This window comes from Dermacentor silvarum, chromosome 11 (assembly GCF_013339745.2).
Source record: "Dermacentor silvarum isolate Dsil-2018 chromosome 11, BIME_Dsil_1.4, whole genome shotgun sequence".
Lineage (NCBI taxonomy): Eukaryota > Metazoa > Arthropoda > Arachnida > Ixodida > Ixodidae > Dermacentor > Dermacentor silvarum.
In genome coordinates this window covers 29,934,680-29,960,391 of record NC_051164.1, presented here as the reverse complement: position 1 = coordinate 29,960,391, position 25,712 = coordinate 29,934,680, and the positions used below count along the sequence as shown (strand labels likewise).

The following is a 25,712-nucleotide window of genomic DNA, read 5'->3' as shown; positions in this document are numbered from 1 at the left end:
CAACCTGTTACTGCAAAATGAACAAAAATAGAACTCTGAAACGATACTTCATCAACCTAGACTGATTTATTATTCATCTTCAGTGTCCCATTAATCCACCAAGCAGAGCTTTGTTTGCACTGCATAGCAAGGTGAAGAAGAATAAGAAGTGCTTAACAATACCTTTAACAAGTTTAACAATACACTAACAAGAAGTGTTTAAGAATACTACATTTGTCCTAAAGAGCATAAGAACCACTGAATTGGTACTGCACTTGCCGCCACTTTCACAGGGTTGTTGTTCAAAAAGTGCAACATACCACTGGGAACCTGGTTACCAGAAAGTGAAAGTGCTCATGAAGCTTGAAAAATAAAAAGTGATGAACTGTGCTATCAGCAGCACTGCATCTGGTGTTTCCAACCAACAAACAACAAACAAGAAGAGGAAAGAAAAAGAATGAAACATGATTTGGAAGACAACAAAATGCAATGGATATCATTTATGAAGAAAAAAAATTGAATCTTAGGAAGTGGCAGGAAGAAATGGTGCAAGTGCCTTTGATGTAGACATCTGTGTTGTAGCCTAATTTCCAAGCCAATCACATACCATTAATCTCCACCAAAGTTTTGTTGAAGAAATCTTAAATTTGGATGCCAGCATTTGTTAAACCCACAGAGTTCCCTATGAAAATTACTAGCGGTAACTTTAAATGAAATGTGAAAGGGTTGGTTGCGAGTGGAGATGGTACGATGCGGGTGCTCACCGACTGCAAATGCGCCAGGTAGGTGGACAGCTTCTTGTAGGAGGTGCGGCGGATGTCGATCTGCCGACCCGGTGGACAGCGTGGCAGGACGTGGCCACTGTAGAGGCTGCTTGCAAGCAGCGGCAGTGGCAGCTTGGATCGCAGCGCTGACAGCACACAGCTCTCCAGCAGGGCATCCATTGTGTCCACCTAGACACAAAAAATAAGAACAGAGAGTAGCTTTACAAAATTTTAAATGCAAGCAGCTTAGCACACCTTAGCGATAGGCTCGGCGACACCGCACATACGCAGAAAGCAAGCCCTGCTTAGGCTCCTTTGTACGAAAGGCTGATAGCGTTTGCCAACTTTGGGCACACTATTCCTAATTAGGATAGCGATCTGGGCAAGTTCGTTTAAGCACCGAAGTGTGGGAAGTCGTCAGTGGAAAGATATACAAACACAATGTTTGTGCTTGTGTATCTTTCTGCGAACCACTTCTTGCACTTTGGTGCCTTGAAATGCATTCATGCCATATACACTACAGTCGACTTCTGTTAATTCAACCCTGACAGGACCAACGAAACTGACTGAATTGTCCGGCAGGTCAAATTAAACAAAAAAAAGAAAACACCACCAGCTCATTTGGCACTATTTGCCAACTTTCTATGTGTCTAACTCTCGCTTACTTTCCATGTGTCCAAAGTAGAAATCTAATGCGCAGCCAATTATTAAGCAAGAAAAAAATGGGCAAGGGTCTAACGTTGCAGAATGGTAGCCAGTTTTCTAATGTCAGCTTTGCAGTAGTACATTCGTGTTATGTAGTAAAGCATACAAACGCCACAAAGGCGGTTTTGGTTTCGTATCCGATTGCACCGCGCAGGCAATTTTCAACCAAATTTTCTTGAAAAAAAAGCAAGTCACAGGTCTGCGCGTGTGGGGTCTCACTCGGGCTCTTGGGACAAAGGAACGACAACACAGTAGTGTAAACAATCAAAAGGGCATTTATTGCGCCTTTGATACACTAATGCACACTAGCCGAATTACTATGCATAGAACATTCACATGGGCGTACGGCGAATCAAGAAAGTCCGACACACCGCGACCGGATAGCGAGCGAATATGTTCGCCCCCTGCCTAGTCATTCACGTGTACGGTCACACGAACGGTGGCGCGTTCGAATGATCTGTGTTCGTCCATACCGGTGCCCTGCTCCTAGCTACGCGAGACGGTCTCACGAAGCATGGATCGGCGCACGCGCAGGACGTCCGCATCGCCACCGACCCCCAACCAGAAGAACTTTTGCTCCCAAGTCACCCCGCCGTTCGGTGGCGTTAGCATCGCGACCCTCGCGCCATCTCTGGCAATGCGCCGCAACCACCACGACCGCTGCCAGCGCTTAGCCACGCGGAGAAGCCGGATTACAGGAGACGTGAGCTATACGTGGAAAACAACATCAGGGGACGCTTGAGAGTCGCGCATCCCCACAAGTGGCACATGCAGCACAGTCACAGCGTAAGCTGGTTGAGCGGCACAAGAGTAGCTCCAATTTCGGCACCACGCACAACAGGGTCTTCGCGGCAAAGTGTCTTCGCCTCGATTTTGACGAGAACGATCTGAACTGTCCGCCCGGCGATGGCGAGCTGCGGTTGCAATGCTCTCTGCACAGCAGTCTGCTGTGCCCGATGATGCCTGGTTGTAGCCGCGCACGTAGCTCTACGATTCGCTTCTTCAGCAGGCGGTTCATACCTTGCGAGGAGACGCCATAACATGTACCGAAGAGTTATCCAGAACACGTGGCGCACATCTACCATCGGGATAGCGTTGATTGCGCGCCTCGTCTGAATTGCATCTCGTCGCATGCGGCGGTTGCAGGCACGTTAATTAGATGGCGCCACCATACTGGTGGAGGCTCGGGTCGTCTGCGCCTGCGCGCCTGCCTAGGCGTGCAGGCGCAGGGCGCGTATAAAGGGAATTTTTCTTTGCCTGAGAGCAAGCGCTTGCGTGGCTCAGTGGTAAAGTATTCGACTCTCGTGCAGCGGGCCTGGGTTCGATCCCGACGGAGAGCGGGTAGTTTTTTTTTGCATTTCCCGCTATATCGGCTACGCGGCGGCGGCATCATCGTGACCAGAAACGGCTATTGGAATGAGCCCATAACAGCTTACGCTGTAAAAAGAAAGGCGCACCTTAGAATCGGGTTAATACCATAATGAGATACGGCAATGGGGATTCCCTCAATCTACATTCCAAAGTGGCAAGGCCTCCTTCCACCCTGAACCTCAGATAGAATCCACTTACAAAATTTTGCTAGACTCCTTTGAGTGCTCACTTAAGGAGAAGATAAAGGAATGGAGAGACTATGATGTCACTTTCTGTATTTTGTCGTTAACTTTTGTTAGATGTAAAAGCACGGCAAAAAAGATGAAGGGCTTCCTCATACGACATAATTTCAGCCAACAATGGAGAAAGCCAATTTGCACCTTGCCGTAGCTGGCATGGCAAGCTGCTGCATCACCCCACCATTAACTTGACTAAGCTTTGCTGATTTAGGTTTCGAAGTAGTGCCAGTGACCGTGCCGCTGACATATCAGAACAAAGACATTGCTCTTTCTGCTTGACTTGGTGGCTGAATTAAATTAGCACGCATTTGAGCAGGTGGAATACAAATTACAAACCAGCATGCCGTAAGGTGCTTGAAGTTTTGTTCGTTAATATACATAAAGCCTTTGGGGCCAGTGGCAGTGCCGCGAGCTGTCCAAATAACTGAGCATGCCCAAATTATTGGTGTCTCAAATATTGGTCGGAAACTGTAAGCATGCGCTGCATCATGCATGCTTCTTGAACCACTGAACACACTGCACTTGCGAGTGCAATGCACCTGGGAATGTTACGAATGTTACCTGAGATAACAGATGTGCATGTCACTTGCTTCAAAAATAAATAAAGACAAAACAGTAGCAAAACCATACCGAGATTTTCATGTTTTGCCTTAAATGCAGTCAAGAGCGCGAAACCAGTGATCACTGCTATCAAGCATTCTGTTAGATCATTCTGACTGCAACAGTGAAGTAGACTCAATGTGCAAATACTGTATAGACTCGTGTAAGGGCCGCACTTTTTTTTTTGTAGACTTTTACGAGGTGCAGCCCTTACACAGGACCAGACCATTTGGTCTAATTTTTTTTACTACGACTTTTAGGAACTTGCACGCTTTTCGACGGAATGCCTTGCTTGATCTGTTCATTGCAGCAAGGTCCCCTTTCTGCTTCAGCCACCGATGTACGCACTTGTCATCAACGCTGAAATTTCTGCTGGCTGTTTGCTTGCCATGTTCCGTGGTGTATGCGGCAACCTTGAGCTTAAATACAGCGTCATATGCCATGAAATGCTTCCTCTCCATTTCAGACTCCCAGCAGCTCACAGATGAGCCAAAAGAGGTGGCTGAACAGATTGCAAAAACGAACTGCACAAAGACGGCAACGGTGACTTGCCCTCTGCCATGGAGGAACATGGAGGAGCCGGTCCTGGCTGCGACCCGGATGTCACAGTTCAAAGCACAGCTTTCAACATCTAGTAGCAGCACATGAAAATATACTGCGCACGTGCAATCAAACGTGATCACTTCTCAGTTGGGCTTTTCTTTTTCTTCAAATTTTGTGCTGCCAAATTGGTGGTGCGGCCCTTACTCGAGATTACACAGTATGTTCTATGAAAACCACACTACAATGCAATGAACAAGAAGAAAGGGAACCAAGGGGCCCGATTTTTATTAATCATATCATAAGAAACCAACAAACAATGAAACCAAGGACAACATAGGGGGAATTACTTGTACTTACTAATTGAATTAAAGAAATGATAAATTAACAGAAATTAAAGTGGATGAAAAAACAACTGGTCGCACGTGGGGAACAAACCCACGTCTTTGCATTACGCGTGCAATGATTTCACCATTGAGCTACCGCGGCGCCGTCTTCCAATCCACTTTCTGGGGTATTTATGTCTTGCAACTAGAACTAACCCCTGGGAGTGTTAACCAGCGCCACCACTCCCAAACCTAGGCGGCGGATGTGGAACATCCTTTCTGCCGCAGGCGTCACGAGTACGCGACCTTTTTGGGTGAAGGCAACTGGTCAATAAACCCACATATGCTACCTGAAGGCATCAATGTTGCCGAATTCAAGCCCTCGTTATGTAATGAGTCTGCAATGCAAGGACCTTTACCACATCCTGCCACAAAACTCGTGAAAAAGTTGTGAAGCAGCGCAGAAGGAGTCGTACTGACCGTATCTTCCACCTGCTGTTGTTCTTTAGCATCCTCCAACTGTTCTGGCTGTGCCTCCGTTGCTGCTGGCTCATCGGAGGGTGCAGAGTTCTCTGCACCTGCAGCTGAAGTGTTCTCTTCTGCTACCACGGCTTGGCTGTCGGTTTCTTGGGACTGCAAGAACCAGGATTCACCAAGATCAGGCACTGCAACTTTGTAAGTTTGAGTTATTACCTGCGTGCACTTCTTTCTATTTCGTTGTAGAGCAGCTCACTATAAAGGAAGAGTACACCTTTCAGGATGTACCGTATTTATTCAATTATAAGGTGGTCACGATTACACAGCAGAGGGTGCCAGTTGCGAGACTCGAGAAAGATAACCTATGTACGCAAGGCGATATATAGTAGCCCATGGATTATTCAGACTGGGTGAGGATTTTCCAAAATCCCACGAAATAACCAGAAGCCCCTGAAATAATCGATGAATGATAGATTAAATTTTCGGCTTATAATGTGGCTGTAGAGCAGCACACGGTGCACTGCCATGAAGCTACGCCATATGGCAAAATTCACGCTGCTGTAAAGTCACACCTCAAAGTGAAGTTTCCATATAAACTGCACCCCACCTTCACCGTTCAATTTTTCAAATTGTCGATACAGATTATAGGCACAAAAATATGGCACTGCCTCACCTGCCAAGGTTTAGTAGTTGCTACAATTTGCACTGCCGTCTAAAATCTGTCTTGCTTGAAATGATTACGCTGCTGCTGCTACATTATTGAAACAGAAACTGAACCTATGAGCCTCGCATATAAGGCGGGGAGGGGGGGACTTCGAGGCTAATAATTCTGGGGAAAAAAAACTCGCTTTATATTCGAATAAATATGGCATCTTGTCTGCAAATGATAATCGTCACCTGTCTTGCTTGTGTTTCCTTTCTTGAAAAACCCGGGGTTCGCTATTCCTGTCAAAAATGTTGTGTCAAGCTCATAATACACATGCAGTTCATAACCTGGAAGTGCCGGGCGCGCAGGGTTGAAGAAAGGAAAGGCACACAACGCAGATGATGATTATTGTTTGGGGACAAGATACACCCCACAGGGTGGAAACCTTTTTTAGAGTGTTCATACGCTAATTCGTACCACTGCTACATTGTATAACAATTGTGCTATTGCTTCTTTTTTTCCGTTCTAATCCCAACGAATGCCTCCTTATTCATGTATTCTCATGCATACTTGCTAACCTATGAACACCTGCCGTGGTGGAGTAGTGGTGCTGCGCACCTAAGCACGAGATTGTGGGATCAAAATCCCGGCCGCAGCGGCCACATTTTGATGGGGATGAAATGCAAAAACGCTTGTGCACCGTGCACTGGGTGCACATTAAAGAACCCCTGGTGGTCACAATTAATCCAGGGTGCCCCACTATTGACTGCCTCATATTCGTATTGTGGTTTTAGCACATAAAACCCCTGAATTCTTTAACCTGTGAATGTCAACATTCACCGAAGTGGGTGGGGGGGTAGGGGGACAACACGCATTTCTCAACCAATGGGCCGCACGAACCTCAGGCTGCTGGTTCTCCTCGTCCTCTTCTTCACCACCGCTGTCGCCGTCGAGCTGGGGCAGTGGCCGCTTTCCGCCGTGCGCCCAGAGCTGGTCGCCCAGGACGTGCGCGATGGCCACGGCCTTGCCGGCTCGCTGCTCGGCCGCCAGGGCCTTGGGGCTCTGCAGGAGCCGCCCCACGGCCACGGCTGCCCGGCCCTCTCCTGCCACTCGGACCGCCACTGCGTCGCCCAGACGGGCCTCACAGAAACGCTCGCTGCAGCCAGCCAGCCCCGGTGCCATGAGGTCTGCACCACCTGCCGTAGATCAAGGTGATTCGACATTTTCGTCGGTGGTGCCTACACTAATGATTTCACCAGATGTGCGGAAAAAATTAAAACTACCAGTCTTGGACAGCAAGTAGCCTCTACTTTCTGGTGGTGTTGGGTTTAACATCTTGAAATTGCACAGTGGGTTATGAGAGATACCGTGGTGGCACGCTCCGGATTAATTTTGACCAGCTGGGGCTCTTTATTGTGCAACCAAAGCAAGCTACACAACCATTTTAACATTTTGCCCCCATCAAAACATGGTTACTAAACTGGGAATCGACGTAAATAGTTCAGCAGAAACACACTAGATGGAGAGAAGTAATTAAATAGAAATGAGACATCCACCCAATCGTAGCAATTGCTACAAAGGAAACCCATATGGGTTCCTCGAAAGAAAAGCCTCGCAGTTGAAGAGCGGCTGCCCCAGAAAGTCGGTGGTCCCGGGTTTGAGTCCCGGACCAGGACTTCAACTACGAAGCTTTTCTTTCGAGGAACCCATATGGGTTTCCTTTGTAGCAATTGCTACGATCAGGTGGATGTCTCATTTTCCATTTAAACTGGGAATCGTATCGAATTCGTTATAGTATGTTATTATATATTTTATATATTAAAAGTATTTATGACGTCTCTTATTCACCAAATTTGCATCCAAATACGGTAGCTCAGAACATAGTACTACGAGTAATTAGTTTTGCCCAGAAAACCAATTCTGTATCATTTGCTTATCCTCTACTAATAAACATCATAACAATGCATAATCACATTAGTTTCCATATCGCAGTTCTTGCTTTCAAATTCCTAAAAAACAGAGCCCTTCAGCTGCATTACATCAACATGTACCACAATATCCGATGAGGTCCTCGTTATTTCCATTGTTAGCTGTTTCTCGTGCACATACAAATTATGGAGCATTTTGCTTCTCAAATACTGCAGCTAATCTCTGGAACACACTTCCGAATGACATGACCCCCCCCCCCCGTCATCATGATCCATTCAATATTTTTCAAACTCATTATGCCAGCATTTTGTGTTGATTTCCGAAGTTCCTTAAATGTTGTATGCACACATGCTGAAAATGCACTCTGAAAAGTTATTTTTTGTAAAATGTAGTTTTTTCTGTTGTCTTCTTTTTTTTCTGCACAACCTTTGCACCCCACCCCCCCCCCCCCCCCCCCATTTTTTTCTTTCTCTGTCTTTCAGTCAAACATTGTGTTTAGTATAACATTGAACTCCTATTATGAATGCACACACTTATCAGATTTTTTTTTTTAAAACATGGATTTACACAGCACTATCTGTCATAGGGACCCCTTCCACAACTCACTTTGAGTTCTGGGGTCCCACCTGTATAAATATTATGTTTTGTATTCTCTTTCGTTATGAATAATAAACTGTTCTGGGCCAGTATTTTGTAGCGATGCCTTTCTGGTAATAATGCCTTTTCGCGCTTTGTCAGTGGTCGGAGCGACGGTCCGCTCGCGTTATCAACGGTATCAGCCGGCCGTGAGCGGTGGATGATAAGACTAGAGTAGAATAAGTCATAATGCCTCGCTACAAAATCACGGCCCTGTTCTATATGACTACCTGTCACTAAGTACTGTTGTTACGATGTGCACAGGCTCGCATGTTATTGGGATAAAAGACACAGAGTGAGCAAGAGTGAAGGTGGAAATGCCACAATGTCTTTTATTGTGGCTTAGATTTAAATCAATATTCCAAGTGCTATAAGATCATGTCATGCCTTGCGGTGCAGTATGCTTTGGGTGTGAGTGAGAGCATGCGAGGGTGAGCCAAGACGGATGGTGGTTTGATGAGCGCTGTCTACCTGGGGGGAAGAGTGGAGCAAGCTCGTGCAATCACGTGTGTGCGAGGGGGGGGGGGGGGGGGGCAGGTTAGCCCGCATCTCCTGTTCTAGTGCGGCCCTGGCTGCACATGGCTGTCGGGCGCATACGCAGCCAAACAGGGTGCACACCCTGCTTTAGCGATAATCTGCTGTGCGTGCAAAGAGTGGGCGTGCCAAGATGGCATGGCATCATGTGTGCTGTCTTCCGATGCATTCAGTACTGGAGGCTGTGTAATACAGTCTTGGAGACGCAATGAAGCTAGAGGCAGACAAAGAATTCGCTGCCGGCGCTTTTCACGATAGCATCGTCCCACTGCGGGCGACACTATCAGCCGTGGGGGCAGACTGGACACGAAAAAGTGGCTAGCTTCCCTTCGTACTACCAATGTGAAGATATCGTCGGCACGTCATGAAACCGCATCTTTCGCCGCTTTTACTCAAATTCAACAAAACCAGTTTTTTGTTTCTCATACAAACTTGCTTTTTCTGATTGGCCGATAATTAGGAAAATTTTGCGTCCCCTTCCATGTGACAAAAATCCATTGGCGACTCTACTTACCTGCATAAAACGTCGAATTTCAATATAACGAAGCAAATTGCCGATTTTACCACCTTATTTATATGGAGGTTTACCTGTAGATATGTCTGCGATCTCAAAGAGACAAAAATTATTTAATCTTTGCAATGCCGGCCTACGCACGACAGTTCTGAGTAGCTGCGTCTTCTGCGTGTGGCCTCTGAGATGGCAGCAGCGTGCTGCGTAGCATTGTCTACCGTGGCTGCCAAGAGGTACTGTAACAAGCCCTTTCACAACAAATATAAACTTTTGGATGGGGCATTGCCACTTTGACTCTTCAATGAAAAGAGAGACAAAAGTCACTCATCCAGTGTGATACCCCACAAATACTCAAAGAATTCTTTCGACATGTGATTCTCGAAAGACGTCTTTTAATAGTGAGGCCATTCTATGACTAACTAAAAAAGTGTTTCAGGGCCTCTTTATTACATAATATGTTAATTTCTGTGCCATCACCTGCATCATGCTCTCTCTCTGCTATCAGTTCTGTGCGAAGGCACACTCGACATATCAGACGTAGCAGATTGTGACTACATTGCGAGTGTTGCAGCTCCTAACTTGAAGGGCATTCACTATCGTGAGAACGCGATGCAGGCAGCACATTCTGGAACCCACTGTAGCAGCGATGCGCCTTCGCACACGCCTCCACACTCACCCGCTAGCCGTTCAATCACGGGCTTCCATGTGCAGAGGTAAGGCAGCAGGGATGGCAGGCGCCACAAAGAGTACAGACTGGGCACTAGGTGGCCCCCACCATACTCGAAGAACAGGGGCTCAGAGTCCAGGCTGTACGCCACCACAGACTCGCCCCCATGGCATAGCAGACGCAGCTGGAACAGCTCCCCACCTCGCCCGACGGGGCATAGCTCGTCCAGTTGACTCGCGCTCAGGTGAGGGTACTGGGACTCCAGTTGGGAACGAAGGCGCTTGCTGCGTCAATCAGGAGGAACACTGATATCAGACACTCTTTGATGCCATGTGATATGGATCTTTCCGACTGGAGCACAAGAACACCTTTCTCTTGGCTGTTGTGCAAGTGCTGTTGTATTGATATTAAAGATTGATTGGTTTAAAAAGAACACACGCTGCCACTCTCACTAGTATCGTAGAGCAGGTGCACACAGCAGTCCAGAAGGCATTACGGTAACGCCCACGGGGCTTTCATTGAAAACATTGCTTTCTGGATGTCTTCTTTATGAATTCAAAGCCTCCTCATACAGCAAGGACTCCGAATTTGTCAGAAGCGGCAGCATGCAGAAAAACCATAACTACAAGGGATAGAACGCCCTAGAAGGTGGGGCTTGTTTTTACCTCTTAGTGGTGCTGACGCTCACCTTCCGCTCACCTGTACTTAATAGTTATGGCTAGGTGGCGTATGCCACCGCCCGATTTAAAGGGTTCAGCCTCATCCATCCATCCATCCATCCATCCATCCGCTTTGGTTTTAATGCAATTATCTCCCTGCGACAGTCGGTAGCGTGAAATCAAGTTGACTGCCTAGTTTATTCAGCTCAACTCTCACGAATTCAGTCACAAAAATCCATCCATTGCAGCTTCGTCATCGTAAGCAGCACCTTCAGTTGTTGGTGTGTGTGGATATGCGACCTCGGGACTCAATGCGCTAGACATCACCGTGAAGCACGACGGCACAAACTTTGTTAGCTCCTAACTTGTACGACGAAGCAGAAACAAGAACTATTCCAATATGTTACTATTCGCTGCCGCTTCCAGCAATCTCTCGCCCCCATTTACTTTACTGAGGCATCTGTACTTAGAATCCTAGAATATTCGTACGGTCACTGCCCGAGCCCTCGAATTAGCGAAAATCTACAGGAAATGCAGTTCGCTGTCATCATCAGTACCGGCACTGCCAGCACAGCACTATGACAAGCAGGGCAAAAAAGGACCCACCGGTCGGTGTTTCTAAGGCGAACGTTGGACTTGATTTTGAACGGTTTTATGAACATTGCACAGGCGTGAATGTTGAGTTCTTCGCACTACACTGCGCAGATCAACTTCGGATATGCCAAGTGCCGGTCTCGACCAATGCGCGCCCGCGGCGCACCACGAAAGATGAGGTGTGTGCAGCCACTGCAAATTCCGACTGGCTGCTCCTCAAAAGGACCGACGTGGATGATGCAGACGTCGATCTCACTGCAAAGGTTTCACGCAGTGCTGCTGGTCACAACAACGTTTAGCCGCGAGTCCAACGCACACGGCCCAGCACGCATGAATCAACGGCAATCGACGGCAACACAGCCGGCTACGGTCAGCTACGGTTGGCTCGCAAACTATCCTCGAATTTGGTCAGGCTTGACTTGTCTACTGTGCTGGGCAGCGACTTGGCGTTACAGACCAACGCAGGGCCAACGCGTGCCAACGCCAAGCTTGGCTGGCTTGGCACCTTGCAGCGACCGCCCCGATCCCGTCGTGCTCCCGAGTTCCTTCGCGTTTCGCCGTGCTCGTAGTCGCGCCAAGCGGTCGCTTCGTGGCTACGTCGTGTGGGGCGTCGTTATCAGTTGCCGTACTGCTTAGCGTTGCACAATACCCACGCGACTCGTCTCGCATCGGTAAAAGACGCGACGGCGGTTGAGCGTGCGCCACACCGGTGAAACTCGGACTCACCCCAGCAGCGGTCGCGGCCACTTGACCGGACATGCCGACGCCGTCACCACGAGTCCAAGCACCATCGTGCGGAGCCGACTACATTTAGAGGCACTCGTCGCGTATTTTGGTGAGCGGCATTTTACGGCGGCGCGTTGCGAGTACGCGAACGAGCGGGCGATCCACGAGACACTTCCGCGATGTCGACGAGGCGCTCCCGGATCCAGATCAAACCCAACTTGGGGCGCAAGAGCGACGGCCCTGCGGCGTCGGGACCGCGGAAGCCGGCGCCGCCTGCCCCAGCGTCGGCACCTCCACCGCCTTCGACCACGTTGGGTGCCGGTGACAGTGCTGCCGTCACCGAAACGATTGTTGCCTCGTCGGCTCCTGCACCGCATGAGCCTAGCGCTGCGGACCAACCGGACGTTGCGAGCGTGCCAGACCAGCCGGCCACGGTGCCGGCCGAAGAGCCCGCGACCCCAACCGCGGCTCCCGCAGAGCCGCCTTGCGCTGCAGTCGCCGTTGCGGAGTCTCCGGCGGACCCTCCGGAGCCACCACCACCGGCTGAGCCCGCCGTGACCAAATCGCCGCCCAAGCGGCCAGCGCCCGTCGTGACTACTTCGGCGCCTCCCGAAAAGTAAGTACTACTGTGGACGGAAAGACATACTACAGCGCAGCATTGTCCTATTCAAATGATAACCGAAGAAGTACTCGGGGTGATGCAAGAATTCGCGACTGTGGCACTGGCGCTCGATCAGCCTGCTTATGCGCAGGCGTGTTCAATCGGTTTCAGTTTCAGCGTGCGCGTTTTTAAATTGTGTTGTTGCTACCTTTTTTTTTTTTTTCCATAATTTTATAATAGTTGGGTTTGACGTATTTCTTTCCGTGTTGCCGTATTTTCTGCCCGGATATGTAGGGATCGAGAGCCTTTTTTTCTCTCGGTGCTGCTTTGCACTTGTGAACGGAAAATAAAGTTCATTCATTCGTTCATTGCCTATTACGTTGACTTAGCAGCTGTAGCATTCTGCTGCCCACCACGAGGTTAGAGTCTAGTACACTCTAACGAGGTCGTGGGTTGGATTTCCCTGCCGCGATGGCCCCATTTCGATGGGAGTGCAATGCATAAAACACCTGTGCTATGATTCAAATATGTGTTATGGCGATAAAAATTAACCAAAGGTGTGGCAATGAGGTATAAGGATCAGTAAGGTAACAAACCTTTCACAAATGAAATTTCATGTGCTTATAACAAGATTTTCAGTCATTGACAAGCCCTGCTATCAGGCTTCTAGTAAGTCAATGGTCTAGGCATTTGGACAAGTTGGCGACTAATCATCCCGAAACAGGGCATACTTTGGCACTTATGCTGCTATTTATAAAGCTCTCGCTGCTAATAATGCAGCAGTAAGACCTAGTTCGTTGGGTGTATTACTTACACGTGCCGGTATTGTGAAGAGACAGATTGGGAAGTAGAAAAGCAGACAAATCCAGACTTGCAACTGTTTAGTATTGGCAGCCACCGATCCCCATTTCTCGCATCAGGGGGCAGCGACTGCACATTCATGTCGTTGTCAGTTGTTAGCTATCCTCATGAGCTTGACTTCAACTTTATGAGGCTAGGTTCAGCTGAAGTTAGCAACTACCGAAAATTCTCTGAGCAAATTCAGCAATTTCGACCCCAACTTCCGGCATGCTGTTGAGCGAGGTCACGGCCTTGTTGTCTCTTCATTTTGGGTCCTATGTTTCAAAGTGATCATCTGGAGTCAAAGGCTTCCAGAAAACGTGGAACTGACCACCTCAGGATCCAGATCTCTACTCGGAAATGGCCATACTTTCGTGTGAAGCCCCAGGTGCATAATAAAGCTTTGAGGAAGAGTTGGGAAAACGTGGTAAACTTATCATGCATGATCTTTCCTGGTGTAGTGTATCGGGCAGAAATAAAAGTGTTGGACTAGCAGTGCAATGCCGCCATTTGCTGTTGCTACACTCGGCTCATTTTTGTGAAATATATGCTTACAGGGTAGCCAGACCATCCGAAGTAACAGAGCCGTCAACCCCTCAGCCGCCGGCGCCCACCCCCAGCACGCCTTCGGAGCCACGGACTCGCAAGGTGGAAAAGCAGGTGAGTCGCGTTTTATTGATTGTTTATACAAGCTGTAATGGCAAACGAATGCTGCTTTATTTCCATTTTGGTCATACATACTTTAAGGGGACCTTGTATTGCTGCTAGCAGGCAGTGAAAAAAGTATATTTATATTCCTACCACGGCAGCCGCATTTTCGATGGGGGCGAAATGCAGAAAACACCCGTATACTTAGATTTAGGTGCACGTTAAAGAACCCCCCCAGGTGGTCTAAATTAATCCATAGTCCCCCACTATGGCGTGCCTCATAATAATATGGTGGTTTTGGCACATAAAACCCCGTAATTTAATTTTTTTTAGATTTTAGATATTTTTTTTAGACTGATTTTCTTCAAGTGCAACAGTTAGCAGCCTTATTAACCTTTCGACATATTTACATCTTTTTTCACTAATGTTGTTAAGACAGGTTGTATTTTGTGCCAGAATACCTCTCAAATATTTGTTTAATGTTGTGTAATGTTTTTGTGCACAGGGAGGGGGGGGGGGGGGAGGGGGAGTGCAGCATGCCATTAGTTCTGTGTACCAATGTGTGTGGAACCAAATAACATTTGGCTTTGTGTGTGTGGCCATCAAGGCCACTGAAGACTTGGCTGCTGAAGTCTACAGCAAGTTTAATGTGTCTAAACATTTATTGAGCATTATGTACTGTAGCGCTAGACTAAGATAGTGGTAACCCACAGACATAGTGCTACTGTGTTACCTTTGTCTTGTGTCACGTCTGTTGTGCTACAATACATAATGCTCAGTCAATCCCAACTAGCCCAATTTTGGTCTTTCTAAATCGTAACATTTATACAACCTGTCAGCGTGACCTCTGGAAGAGAGGTCAAATCAAGGTCATCTTTTGCTTATGGCAAGTCTACAAAACTGAGGATCAAACCACCAGCTTCTGGAGCACAAAGAAGACAGTGTTAATAACCAGCAGACACAAGGTCCTTGTACTAAATGTATTAACAGGAGATATTGAATTTTCCATAAAGGTATTGCTCTGAAGGATTAATCGACCATGAGTGACAGACCTCAGCTCACAAAATTGAGGAAAACACTCTAAAATTATGGTGCAGTCTTCAGTGGTCCTGCAACTTGAGGCATTAAATTGGAATCGTGGTGCTGTGACTTCTGAAAATAGATGTGGCTTTGTTATAATAGAAATTGTGGCTCAACGCATCTCTGCTGAATCGCAGTGTGGTCCTCAATGGAGCCAAGATTGGTAAATGAATAACATATGCTCGTGTGAAGGTTTCTTACGTGGATGTTCACATGTGTAAAGTTACAAGAGTTGTTTGAAGCCAGCTTGTGATTTTTGCATCAAAGACACAGAGCACGGGACGCGCTACGCAGGGTGAACGCCTGTCCTGTGTGAGGTGTTCATCTTTTTTTTGCGCTATGATTTTTACTTTTTTTTGTTATGAGCCAACTTTCACAAGAAAATGCTTTGCCGGAACAAAGAAATCTTCAGGAGACACGGCTTCATTTTGATTCCTTCCTGAAACAGCAGGAGGTGTCAGTGTTAGCAGAGTTGCACAAAAGTCCGCCATCTTGTTCCAAAGCCATATGGCGATGAAACTCCCTGTGCGCGCTAGTAGCCCAACTCGGTGCAGCGGCAATAGCATACAGAGCCTGTTCCATTTTCGTTTTTGATGACAAGTCACACTTCGGCATACTTGAGGCCTTTTTTCTTGCACTGTGCAAGTGGAGAGCTATTTGTTCAAGTGCTTTCAAAATGTACTTTAGAAGTGCTGCTTCTCGGGTGAGTTGGTAATTCATGCTGTGCAGGGGGTGTGCTAATAAAAAGACAAGGGCTCAGTGAGGCAGACAAGGACACGTACATGAGTACTCTTGTGTGTGTCCTTGAGTGTGCCTTAAATGTTCCCCCTGTGCATTTAGAAATGTTTGCGTGTAGGACAGTCTGCCGCTAAAGCAGGCAGGTAGGTGTCGCGCCTGCAGGGTTGGCTTCTCCCCAGCGGAGTGGCGAAGCCAACCTGGTGGTGTTGCCGAGGCAACAACTAAGTGCTGCATGGCCTTTCTGCACTGTGCAGGTGCGGCGTCGCAGCAGGCGTGTGAGTGCCCGCAAGCCACCCGCGGACCGCAGCGCCATGACCATGCAGGACCTCATCTACTACAACCCTCCCGGGAACCCGATGCCGTATGTTCCTTCGCACATTGCTCATTCTGTCACCATTATCAGCCCAGTCATGTCCACTGCAGGATAAAGGCCTCCTTTTCAGAGACCTTAATTTGCACATTTGCACCTGTCCTGTGCAATCTGAGCCCATACTACACCTACAAGTTCATCTGATCCTTTGCTGCTCTCGACCATGTTTCTGTTCCGTCGGCACCTGACCTGTTGCTCTAATAGGCCACTTGTTATCTGCTATGTGCATTATGTGATATGCGCACCTGCACTTCTCGTAATCTTAAATAGAATGTCACCTACTTGCGTTTGATCCCTAATTCATATCTCCATCTTCTAGCATTGTGCCTATCATTTTCGTTTGCATCACTCATTGCGTGGTTCCTAGCCTCTCTCCAAATTCCTTTATAAGGCTCTAAGGTTCAGCCAAACAGATTTGACAGATGTGAAATACTGTGATTAGGCAGTTCTACTTTCTTTGTTCCTCAACTTGAAATTGCCCTACAATACTGTGATTAGGCAGTTCTACTTTCTTTGTTCCTCAACTTGAAATTGCCCTACAAATTTTTTTTCGCTATCAGCAGCTAAAAAAAGGCTCTTTTAACTTCGACACTATAGCAAAATGATCTAGATAAGTTGTAGCCAGTGTCAGATTCAGACTGCTGCGGCCGACACACCTCTGACGCCATGTTAAGGGGTTCATGTCCTGCTCTGATCTGCAGAGCAATTGCTGTGCTTAAGAGCGTCTTGTGAGTGTGCCGGCAAAGCGGTGCAAGCTTCTTATTTTGAGCAATGCTTGTTGCTAAACGCTCGGGTAGAGGAATGCTTTTTTGGTTGTTTATAAACGTCCACCCTCGACCAGCAGTGAGCATTGTACAAAATCGGAGGCTTGCACTACTGTGCTGGCGCATTCGCAATACACTGATAAGCCAAATAAATGGTCGCCAAGGATACAGGAGCAGGGTGCAAGGCCATGCACCCCTCAACTTGACGGTGTATGTGCACCAGCTTCACACAGCCATTGTCAGGTGGTGCAGCATGCAGCACACCTGTTGCGCTGCTACTTCTCTGCTCACGGCAGTGGTGAAGATGGGTCAGCATAGACAGCTGCATTAGAGAAAGTAGTCATATCACTGAAGAAGACACACCAGAAAATAATGATACATTTATGACAGTGCTAAAACTAGGGATGTTCGAATACCAAAGTGTAGATTTTGAATCAAATATTGAATTGAAGCAAGAAAACAAGATCAATATCGAATGGAGTGTCAGAAAGTTGAACACTTACAAATTGTGTTGAATGCTTACAAATTCCGTGCAAAAAAAAAAAAAAAAAAGACACATGGTGCTACAGATGCTCAGGAGTCTACTAACAATTGCATAGCAGGAATGATGCTAGCTATCGTTAACTTGGGTACCTAGGAATGGAGATGTATGGTATGGTAAACTGTTATTAAGGAGAATACCAGATTAGTATGCCAGCGCTCATAACAACTCAATTTGTATATGAAGGTCTTAAAATATTTTTTATTGACATCATATCTGTTGAATACAATTAAGTGCTTTTTTTTTTCCTCTGAAGATGAAGAAATAGTGAAGTTATGTTGCTATCCAAGTTTTGTTCCGAGTTATCGTCCAGAAAACAGAAGGACTTTTCCATCTTTATGGCTGGTGGTTGCTGTGGGTTATCGTCAGATCGTTAAGGCCTGTCTCCGCGACAGACAAAAGCGGGGACTGCGCATCACGTGATTTGGCAGCCCTCTGTGTGGTTGTTGGTGCAGCACACACAGTCGGTGCCGATGGTAAACAGCGACCACCTTTCCATTGTTGAGTTAGGTGCATCATTTGCTGCCTGTCATAGGTTCTCAAATCGGGAGGCCCATCGCCTTCCCGTGGCTAATCGGCCCGATATTCACACATGCTTTCGTGCTTTCCATACGCACTGCTTTTGTTATTCCCTCTGTCCATGTTGCATGAATCATTTCAATTGGTCTGTCAACTGGGACGAACCTTGTACATACAGAGATCGCGCACCGTGGGGACGCTGCAAGCGTTATGGCACCAACCATGGCCAGGTCTTTCGCCGAATTTACTGAATATTCGAAAAGCCAAATACTAGATATTCGATTCGTGAATTTAATTATTTGAACATTCACTGTTTGATTTGAAATCGAATGTTCGAGTATTTGCACACCCGTAGTTAACACAGTAAAACACTCATTGAAGTAATGCTTTGCCATCCAAATTTTAAGTGTATTTCACTGTATCCTACAATTCAATGTACGTCAATGTACGGCCATGTTCTCCTTTAGTGTTCCTTTTTTCCTGTGCATTGAAATGGGCTCATTATTTCCTTTTCAGCATGAGTTCTCTAGCTCTTGTGTTCAGTTGATTGATTTATAGGGTTCAAATGTCCCAAAACAACCAAAAGCTATGAGATAGAATTCAGTGGAGGGCTTCAGATTAACCACTTCGGGTTCTTTAACAAGCATACATCTCAGTACACGGGCATTTTTGCATTCCACCCCCATTGGTATGTAGCTGTGGCAACCGAGAATCAAGCCCATGATGTTGTGCCCAACAGCAGAGCGCAATAGTCACTTAGTCACTATGACAGCTCTGGCTGCATTGTTCACAAGTCCAGAGTATCCTGGCACCAGCAGCTACTGAATGTTGAGAACAGTACTTGTTTTGGGCTTGTCGGCTCGCATAGTTGAATCCGGTTTCAAAATGGTTCAGCCGGACGAGGACAAGCATGACATCATGGTGACGTCGAGAATTAATGATGCATGCATGCGTTGACTGCTTGCATGTCTGAATTTCCCTTGTCTCATCACATCATTTAGAAATACTGCACGTTACTTGCTTGCTACAGGGAGAAGTCATCCAAGACGTTGAGCAAGGAAAAGGTGGTTTCAGAGACCAGGTCGGTTGCCGATGCGGAGGAACAGGAGGCTGTCGACGACGTGGCCGAGCAGGAGGAGGACGAGACCGCGGAAGTGGGACCCCGGGTCCGCCTTGGTCCCAACGGCGAGATCACGCTGGACGAGGAGAGTCTGGTGATCCGCCGGCAGGTGGCGCAGCCGACGACGCGCGCCGTTGTCTACGAGACGGGCGGCGAGACCAACTACGCGTCGTTCCGCAAGAATGTTAAGGGGCGGTGCACGTGGACGCCGGCGCAGACGGCGCGCTTCTACCGGGCCCTCAGCGTCTGCGGCACCGACTTTACACTTATGGCCACCTTCTTCCCCAAGCGCACCCGCCAGGAGCTCAAGGTGAGCGCGCGGCATCTGTTTGGCTGCTGCCCACAAAGCCCTTTAGCATGTGTCAGCAGAAGAGCTCAGTGGCACGTTTATTCACTGACCGTGCATTCGTGCGGTCATACTGCACCAAAAATTCAAGAAACGTACCTTACGACCCAGAGGGGCTAATATTAACGAAATTTGCCTTTGGAGGCAGCTTCACAGCAACGTGCACCACACTGCCGTGAAGCCGCCTTTACAGAGAATGTCACATTGTCGTGAGGCTGAGTGAAAGCAAAATTTACATATATAGTAGGCGTGTGAGAGTATTATCGAATGTAGTATTTTTAATATTCATATTCGATTCGAAAAATAGATATTCAAAAATGGGGGGTTCAAATATTCGCATCAAATCGAATTTGGGAGAAAATATGATTCTGAGAACTAAGCTAAGAATATTGGGGCGATTTTGTGCTGAATTTTGCAATGATTTCGTGCTGCGAGCGAAATTTCGCCTTAACACTTAGCAACTGAACGTCTACGCTTTGCGGGAAAGCCAGCCTCTCAGTAGCAAGGGGCGCAGGTTTGTGGACAGCGAGGGTGCGCTTTTTTTCAGTGCCACTCCCAATTCAGAGCTTATTGCTTGACAGTAAGTGTGATGAGTGACGACTAGGACAGGGTCAAATGCCTCCGAGTTTATGGGCATTTGATGCGGTATTATAAGGCACAGGCTGGTGAGGACAGCTATTGGGAATTTTCCAAGTTAACATGAGCCAAATACACAATGTTTTAGTATAACTGCTTACTAGTCTAGTTTTTTTTTTAACATTGACAATGTAATTGCAATGTTCCAACATAAAAAAATTAACCCAACTTACTAATAAATGCATGTGCATATCCTTATTCAGTATTCGAAGCTAAGTATTCGTATTCGAAAATTTTGATATTCGCACACCCCTAATATATAGTAAATGGAGCATGCTGCGTTTCTCTATATGGCAACTAGGAAAGCTGCAGCCTCAGCCATGATGATTAGCTAAGAGGGCTTCTCCATGGCAGTGATAATCTCCCAGCCATTCATGGCACGTTCAGCTGAACTGTCAGGAACGGTGCACTTTCAGAAATACAAGATGTTCACTTGTGTTCGCTCATTTTTTCATTTGTGTCACGAGTTTTAAATATGTTGTAACTTGAAGGGGATCAAAACAGTGCTGAAAAGCATTCAGGTTGTCAGCAGATCCAACTGACCTTTCATCATCATTCAGGGTCATGTCGTCCTGGGCCATGTGTGCTGGAGTGTTTGTAGTGTTAAGAAAACATGCTACTGAAAGCACAGGAGCATTCAACAGAGCACGATGGGGCGGTCCAAATTTTCATCCAGGTGTCGGATTTCTGCAAGAAGCATATTGGCACAAGCGGAGAATCTTGTCCGAGTTACAAGTCATACACCTTCACGTCTTTAAACTGCCAAAAGTTCTTGCTATTTATTAAAAATGCGTGTGGCTCTTTTGAAACTGGAAGGTTGATATCAGCTCGACTTATTGTCTGCCATGGTTACTCAATAGCTGTGGTGTTCTGCTGTGGCACTTGAGGTTACGTGTTCAACTCCCAGTCATCACTGCAAAAACACTCATTTAGCAAACTTTGGTTACTTGTCAAGCACAGGTGGCCAGAATAATCCGGAGCCCTTCACTGCATCATCTGTTTATATTCTTGACTTTTCTTTGGGACATTAAGCGCAATCAGTCACACATGATCAATCATTCAGTTTAAGTGGTCCATCAATTCGAATCTTACTGCAGTTGAACACACTTATAACAACACTGGTTTTAACCATATATCGGATATAAGAATGAGCAGCCGATGCACCATTAAGTTTTGTATGTGTTCTATAGTAAAATAAACCGCTTACTACAATGCTACCATGCCGCTTTATTGGTTATAACTATTAGATCTGATTAATCCGGAGTCCCTCTCTACAGCATGCCTCATAATCGCATCATGGTTTTGGCACGTAAAATCCCATAATTTTTAACCAATTAGATCTGGCCGTTGTGCAAAACGTTTAGACCCTTGCCCATTTTTCTTGCTAAGAAATGGGTGCACGTTAGATTTCTACTTCGTTTAGGAGCCTTAATGCTATTTCTACGTTAGTTTTCTACTTTGTACACAGAAAGTTGGTGCACGATTGTTTCGTGGGCGTGTTAGAGTCAGCGGTGTGTGTTACCGCTTTTTCTGCATCTTGTTTATTCGACCCGCCAGTTAATTTGATCAGTTTTGTCGGTCCCATTAGGGTCGAATTGATGTGTAAGTCGACTGTATAGTAAAAGCTTAATTTACAGCACAGCTTGACCCTTTCTCTTTACTGTTCCTTTAAGCCCCTAAAATATTCAAGGTATGCTTGTTATGCATCATCGCATTTCGGCGACTATTCGCAAGCAGGAGCATGAAGAACTCCGAAGGCGACTTGCTTAAAACAGGCCAGGTCGTGCCTCAAAAAGCACAACTGGCAGCCACTGAAATGAGTGGGGCAGCTTACATCCGACCATCGCTTTGTGTGCATCATCGGAAATTTGAACTTAACGTGTGTCGGCGACCTCCCGTAGAGGCGCAAGCTAGGTACCCAGCATACTGAGCAACCTTTGCCAAAGTTGAAGCAGCATGTAAAATATGCACGCTCGTTAAGTATGCATGTCTTGCATATAGAATTGTTTGCTTCCAGTTGGAAGAATTGGTTTGTGCAATCATTCAGTGATGGGTGTTTAATGTCCTAAAATGGAGCTTTGTGGTAGCTTGAGATAGAATATACACATTTCAGCAGTGCATGTAAACAGAAGTGTTGTAAACGCACGTGGAAGCAGTGTCTTCTTTGTCAATAATAAATGAGGTCAACACTGGCAAGCTACTTGTGTCATGGTGCTAAGGTAGCCAGGTCCACTTTGAGGAAATAGAAGTTGAGATGCCCGTGCCTGGCTGCCTCTGGATGACACTAGGTGGTGTTAGCTTGCTGGACAGGAAAATGTGCACTCATGTAAATGCCAACGCATGGGTATATGCGATACAGTGAATTAATTCGATACGCTTCTGTTGTATGCAAATGCAGCTAATGAGAGACTGGCCCAGGGGAGAGCTTTGGAAACTGCTACCTTGCGCTTATCAGAGATGAAGCTGACTGCTGGAAAAAGGAAATAAACCTTAGTTGACTCATTTTCTTGAGTTGTCAACTTAAATGCAGTAGGAAAAATTTCTTTTAAAACCAAACCTCCTTGGGTAGGAATTCTGGTCTATGCTAGCTAGGCATCCGCTTGTAGGATAGTCTGATTAACAAAAGGGCAGAATGGTTGCAGTGATGAATCACTTATTGAACAGTAATTGTGAATAGCTATCATATCAGTGGACGAAGCACTGTTCTTTCAGCCTAGACAAGTAAGCCAGCAGGCCTTTAAAAATCCTCGGAATGGCGTCTGCTTTGGGCTCAGGTCGCTCGTGTTGCAGCGAGACATTTCTGTTCACTGTACATGTCTGCACGAATGATGTCTTCAGCATCAAAATATTTAACACACAAGCGAACGTTCTAGAGTCGAATGCAAAGCTTGGAGTCTCGCTGCATAATGGCTCGCTCCCACTTGTATTGTACGTCTGCGTCTGGTGGAGAAACAAAACAAGTATACGTTTTCGTCAATGTCGTTGTGACCTGACCGACGTGCAGGCACGCAAGAAATGTTAGGCGCAGTCACAAAGCATCGCTGTTGCTACGCGGGGTAACATTCAGAGAGAAACAAACAGAGCAGCAAGTTGCACCAACAACGTTCACACGCCACTATTGGCAGTCGACCCTCGCCCAGTACAGTAGAACCTCGTTCATACGTTTTCAAAAAATACGCGAAAAATAAACGTACGATCTGGGAAAACGTACAATCCGAATCTAGTAAAAATTGAAGCTGACAAGCCCATATTGTGGTGCAAAGGCAGAAAACATTTATTTCTTGCAAAACATAGTTACAGTCGAATCTCGTTAATTCGAACTGACGCTGTGGTCCTGTCAAAGTTATGTGTATTCCAATGGGCGAGAACGCTTGGCAATTCGAATGCAAAAGCATTTGCGGCGGTTAATTCGAACATAACCGCGCACCGACAATGCTCTCAGCAGCACGCCAAATCACGTGGAGGCGCCTCCGACTGGCAATGCTCCGACACCGCCATAAAGCAAAAGCTTAGGAGAGACCCCTCAACGTCACGCGGAGAAATAAAAAAGGAAGAAACAAATACCGCGGCGAAAATTTCGTCTCTCAAACGGTAACGTCGCCGTTTCAGCGTTGCGCCGGAACACGCGTGTACGCGCCGACGTCTCATGCCAACGCAGCGGCTGCGGCGCAGAGGGAAGCAACGCGGAGGCCCAGTCCGGCCAACGAAACTGCCCTCGCCGGCCAACGCTCGCTTCAATAGCAGAAAACGAAACTTAGGGGAAGCCTGCAGGGAAGCAGCGCGGCAGCTGTCTGCCACTTAGCGCTTCACAAGCACTTGAGAGCGGCCTTTTTGCATACCTGAATGATAATTTTTCGCTGCAGAACGTATCATACGACTGCAAATTTGCCGCAATGCTGAACGCTGCTGCCGAATAATCGTATTTTCCGGGAATGTATTAACCGGAGCGTATTAACACATTCCTCTATGGGGTTACGTTTATTTTTCGCGATTGCGAACGTAGGAGCCGGGAAATCGTATTAAGCGGGAACGTATCAGCGAGGTCCTACTGTAGTCTGCATGTGCAGAGAATACCTATGGTGTTCGTGTGGCGTCCATTCCAATACCTTTCTATCTGCATCAGCGCTGGGGGTGCATCCACTGCAGGCGTCATGTGAATTGCTCCCATAGTGTTATGCGGGAGTTTCACGAGCAGAAGAAAAGTGTTGAAAGACCCTGTTATAACGCATCATTATTTTGCAAACATTACATTGTGCCCAGGCATCTCCTCCCTACTCTTCCCTTAGCAAATATCAAACATTGCGTTCATCCTTGTGATGTCGATGTGTGCATCTGCATGAACTGGTGCTTGCATGCATTTTGGCATTGGTTATGAATGGTGTAGCATTCAAACATAAATACTGTGCGAAACTAAAGTTGTGACCTGTACGGTGCGTTAACATGAAATTTCAATGACGTTAGATGTTGCACAGGCTGAAAACAAAGACACTTGTACGCAGCAAATTTAGTTGCATAGCATTTATTTAACCACTTCATGAGAGCCTCTCTTCACATAGATTCTAACATGTTGTGTTGGATCTGCATATACTAATATATATATATATATATATATCTAAGAAGCCAACAATGACACCTAGGACAACATAGGGGAAATTACTTGTACTTACTGATTGAATTAAAGAAATTATAAATTAATGAAAATGGATGAAAAACAACTTTCTCGCACGCGTAATGCGAAGACGTGGGTTCAGTCCCCACTTGCAGCCAGTTGTTTTTTCATCCATATTAATTTTCATTATTTTATGAAGTCGGTATGCATTCGGTACGATTTCTCTAGAGCTCATGGTCTTTTTTTAAATCTTGGTCCAAGTTAACTGGGACACCCGGTATGTATGTATGTATGTATGTATGTATGTATGTATGTATGTATGTATGTATGTATGTATGTATGTATATATATATATATATATATTTTTCCCCCATTCGTTGTTGCTGTTTTTGTCTGTGTTGTGTTGTTTAAAAACATTTCACCTTCTGTCTTTCTTGCAGAACAAGTTCAAGCGTGAGGAACGCCGCAACCGGGAGCTCGTGGACCGCACCATCAGTAAGTGAAGCTGCTACAGTCCACACAAGGCTTTGTCTTTAAGCCTCTCCTCAAGGCACTGCCATTAAGTTGACCATCATCAACAGTGTAGACCGCTTATAACGTAGGTCGCCGGAGTCGCGAATATCCACACTATAAGCGGTACCGCACTATAACCAAAACAACTATTTTATTGCGGTAATGGACACTCGAAGCGCATTTCTGCCGTCGCTGTCACCGTGCTCTAGGTTCCGTATTCGCTTACTAAATAAATTAACAAGCACGGTGTCACGCGCGCACAAGCAAACATGAGCACGTCTCGCTCGTTGACCACGGAAACGAACTGTCAAAACGCTCGAGTGACTAAGCACGGCGAGCCAATCGACCTTCGTGCTAACATTCCTCTCGCTTCAACGCGACCTATAAGCGGCGAAAACACGGCGCGCGGCGGACTTTCCCCGTCGCAGATGGCTTTCAAGGTAGGGCCAAGGCGATCGTATCGCCGAAGTGGATCGTCGCAGAT

The 25,712-nt window shown here is 46.7% G+C and overlaps 2 protein-coding genes across 3 annotated transcripts in view; one reads left to right on the top strand and one right to left on the bottom strand.

The window, feature by feature from the left end:
• LOC119433245 (eukaryotic translation initiation factor 2D) overlaps window positions 1–11,535 on the bottom strand; it is a 45,457-nt gene extending 33,922 nt beyond the window's left edge. For both annotated transcript variants that reach the window (XM_049659003.1, XM_049659004.1), the window contains exons 1-5: window positions 11,190–11,535; window positions 9,934–10,208; window positions 6,548–6,843; window positions 5,005–5,157; window positions 744–932 (exon numbers count right to left, since the gene is read on the bottom strand). In XM_049659003.1, the coding sequence (XP_049514960.1) occupies window positions 744–932; window positions 5,005–5,157; window positions 6,548–6,843; window positions 9,934–10,208; window positions 11,190–11,245 (969 nt within the window). In that variant the 5' untranslated portion in view covers window positions 11,246–11,535. The remainder of the gene's footprint in view (window positions 1–743; window positions 933–5,004; window positions 5,158–6,547; window positions 6,844–9,933; window positions 10,209–11,189) is intronic.
• Window positions 11,536–11,641: 106 nt separating this feature from the next.
• The window catches only part of LOC119433244 (transcription factor TFIIIB component B'' homolog), a 19,344-nt gene continuing 5,273 nt past the window's right edge, over window positions 11,642–25,712 (top strand). The window contains exons 1-5 of the mRNA XM_037700389.2: window positions 11,642–12,519; window positions 13,902–14,004; window positions 16,065–16,171; window positions 19,035–19,434; window positions 25,156–25,210. Coding sequence (XP_037556317.1) covers window positions 12,083–12,519; window positions 13,902–14,004; window positions 16,065–16,171; window positions 19,035–19,434; window positions 25,156–25,210 — 1,102 coding nt within the window. The 5' untranslated portion in view covers window positions 11,642–12,082. The remainder of the gene's footprint in view (window positions 12,520–13,901; window positions 14,005–16,064; window positions 16,172–19,034; window positions 19,435–25,155; window positions 25,211–25,712) is intronic.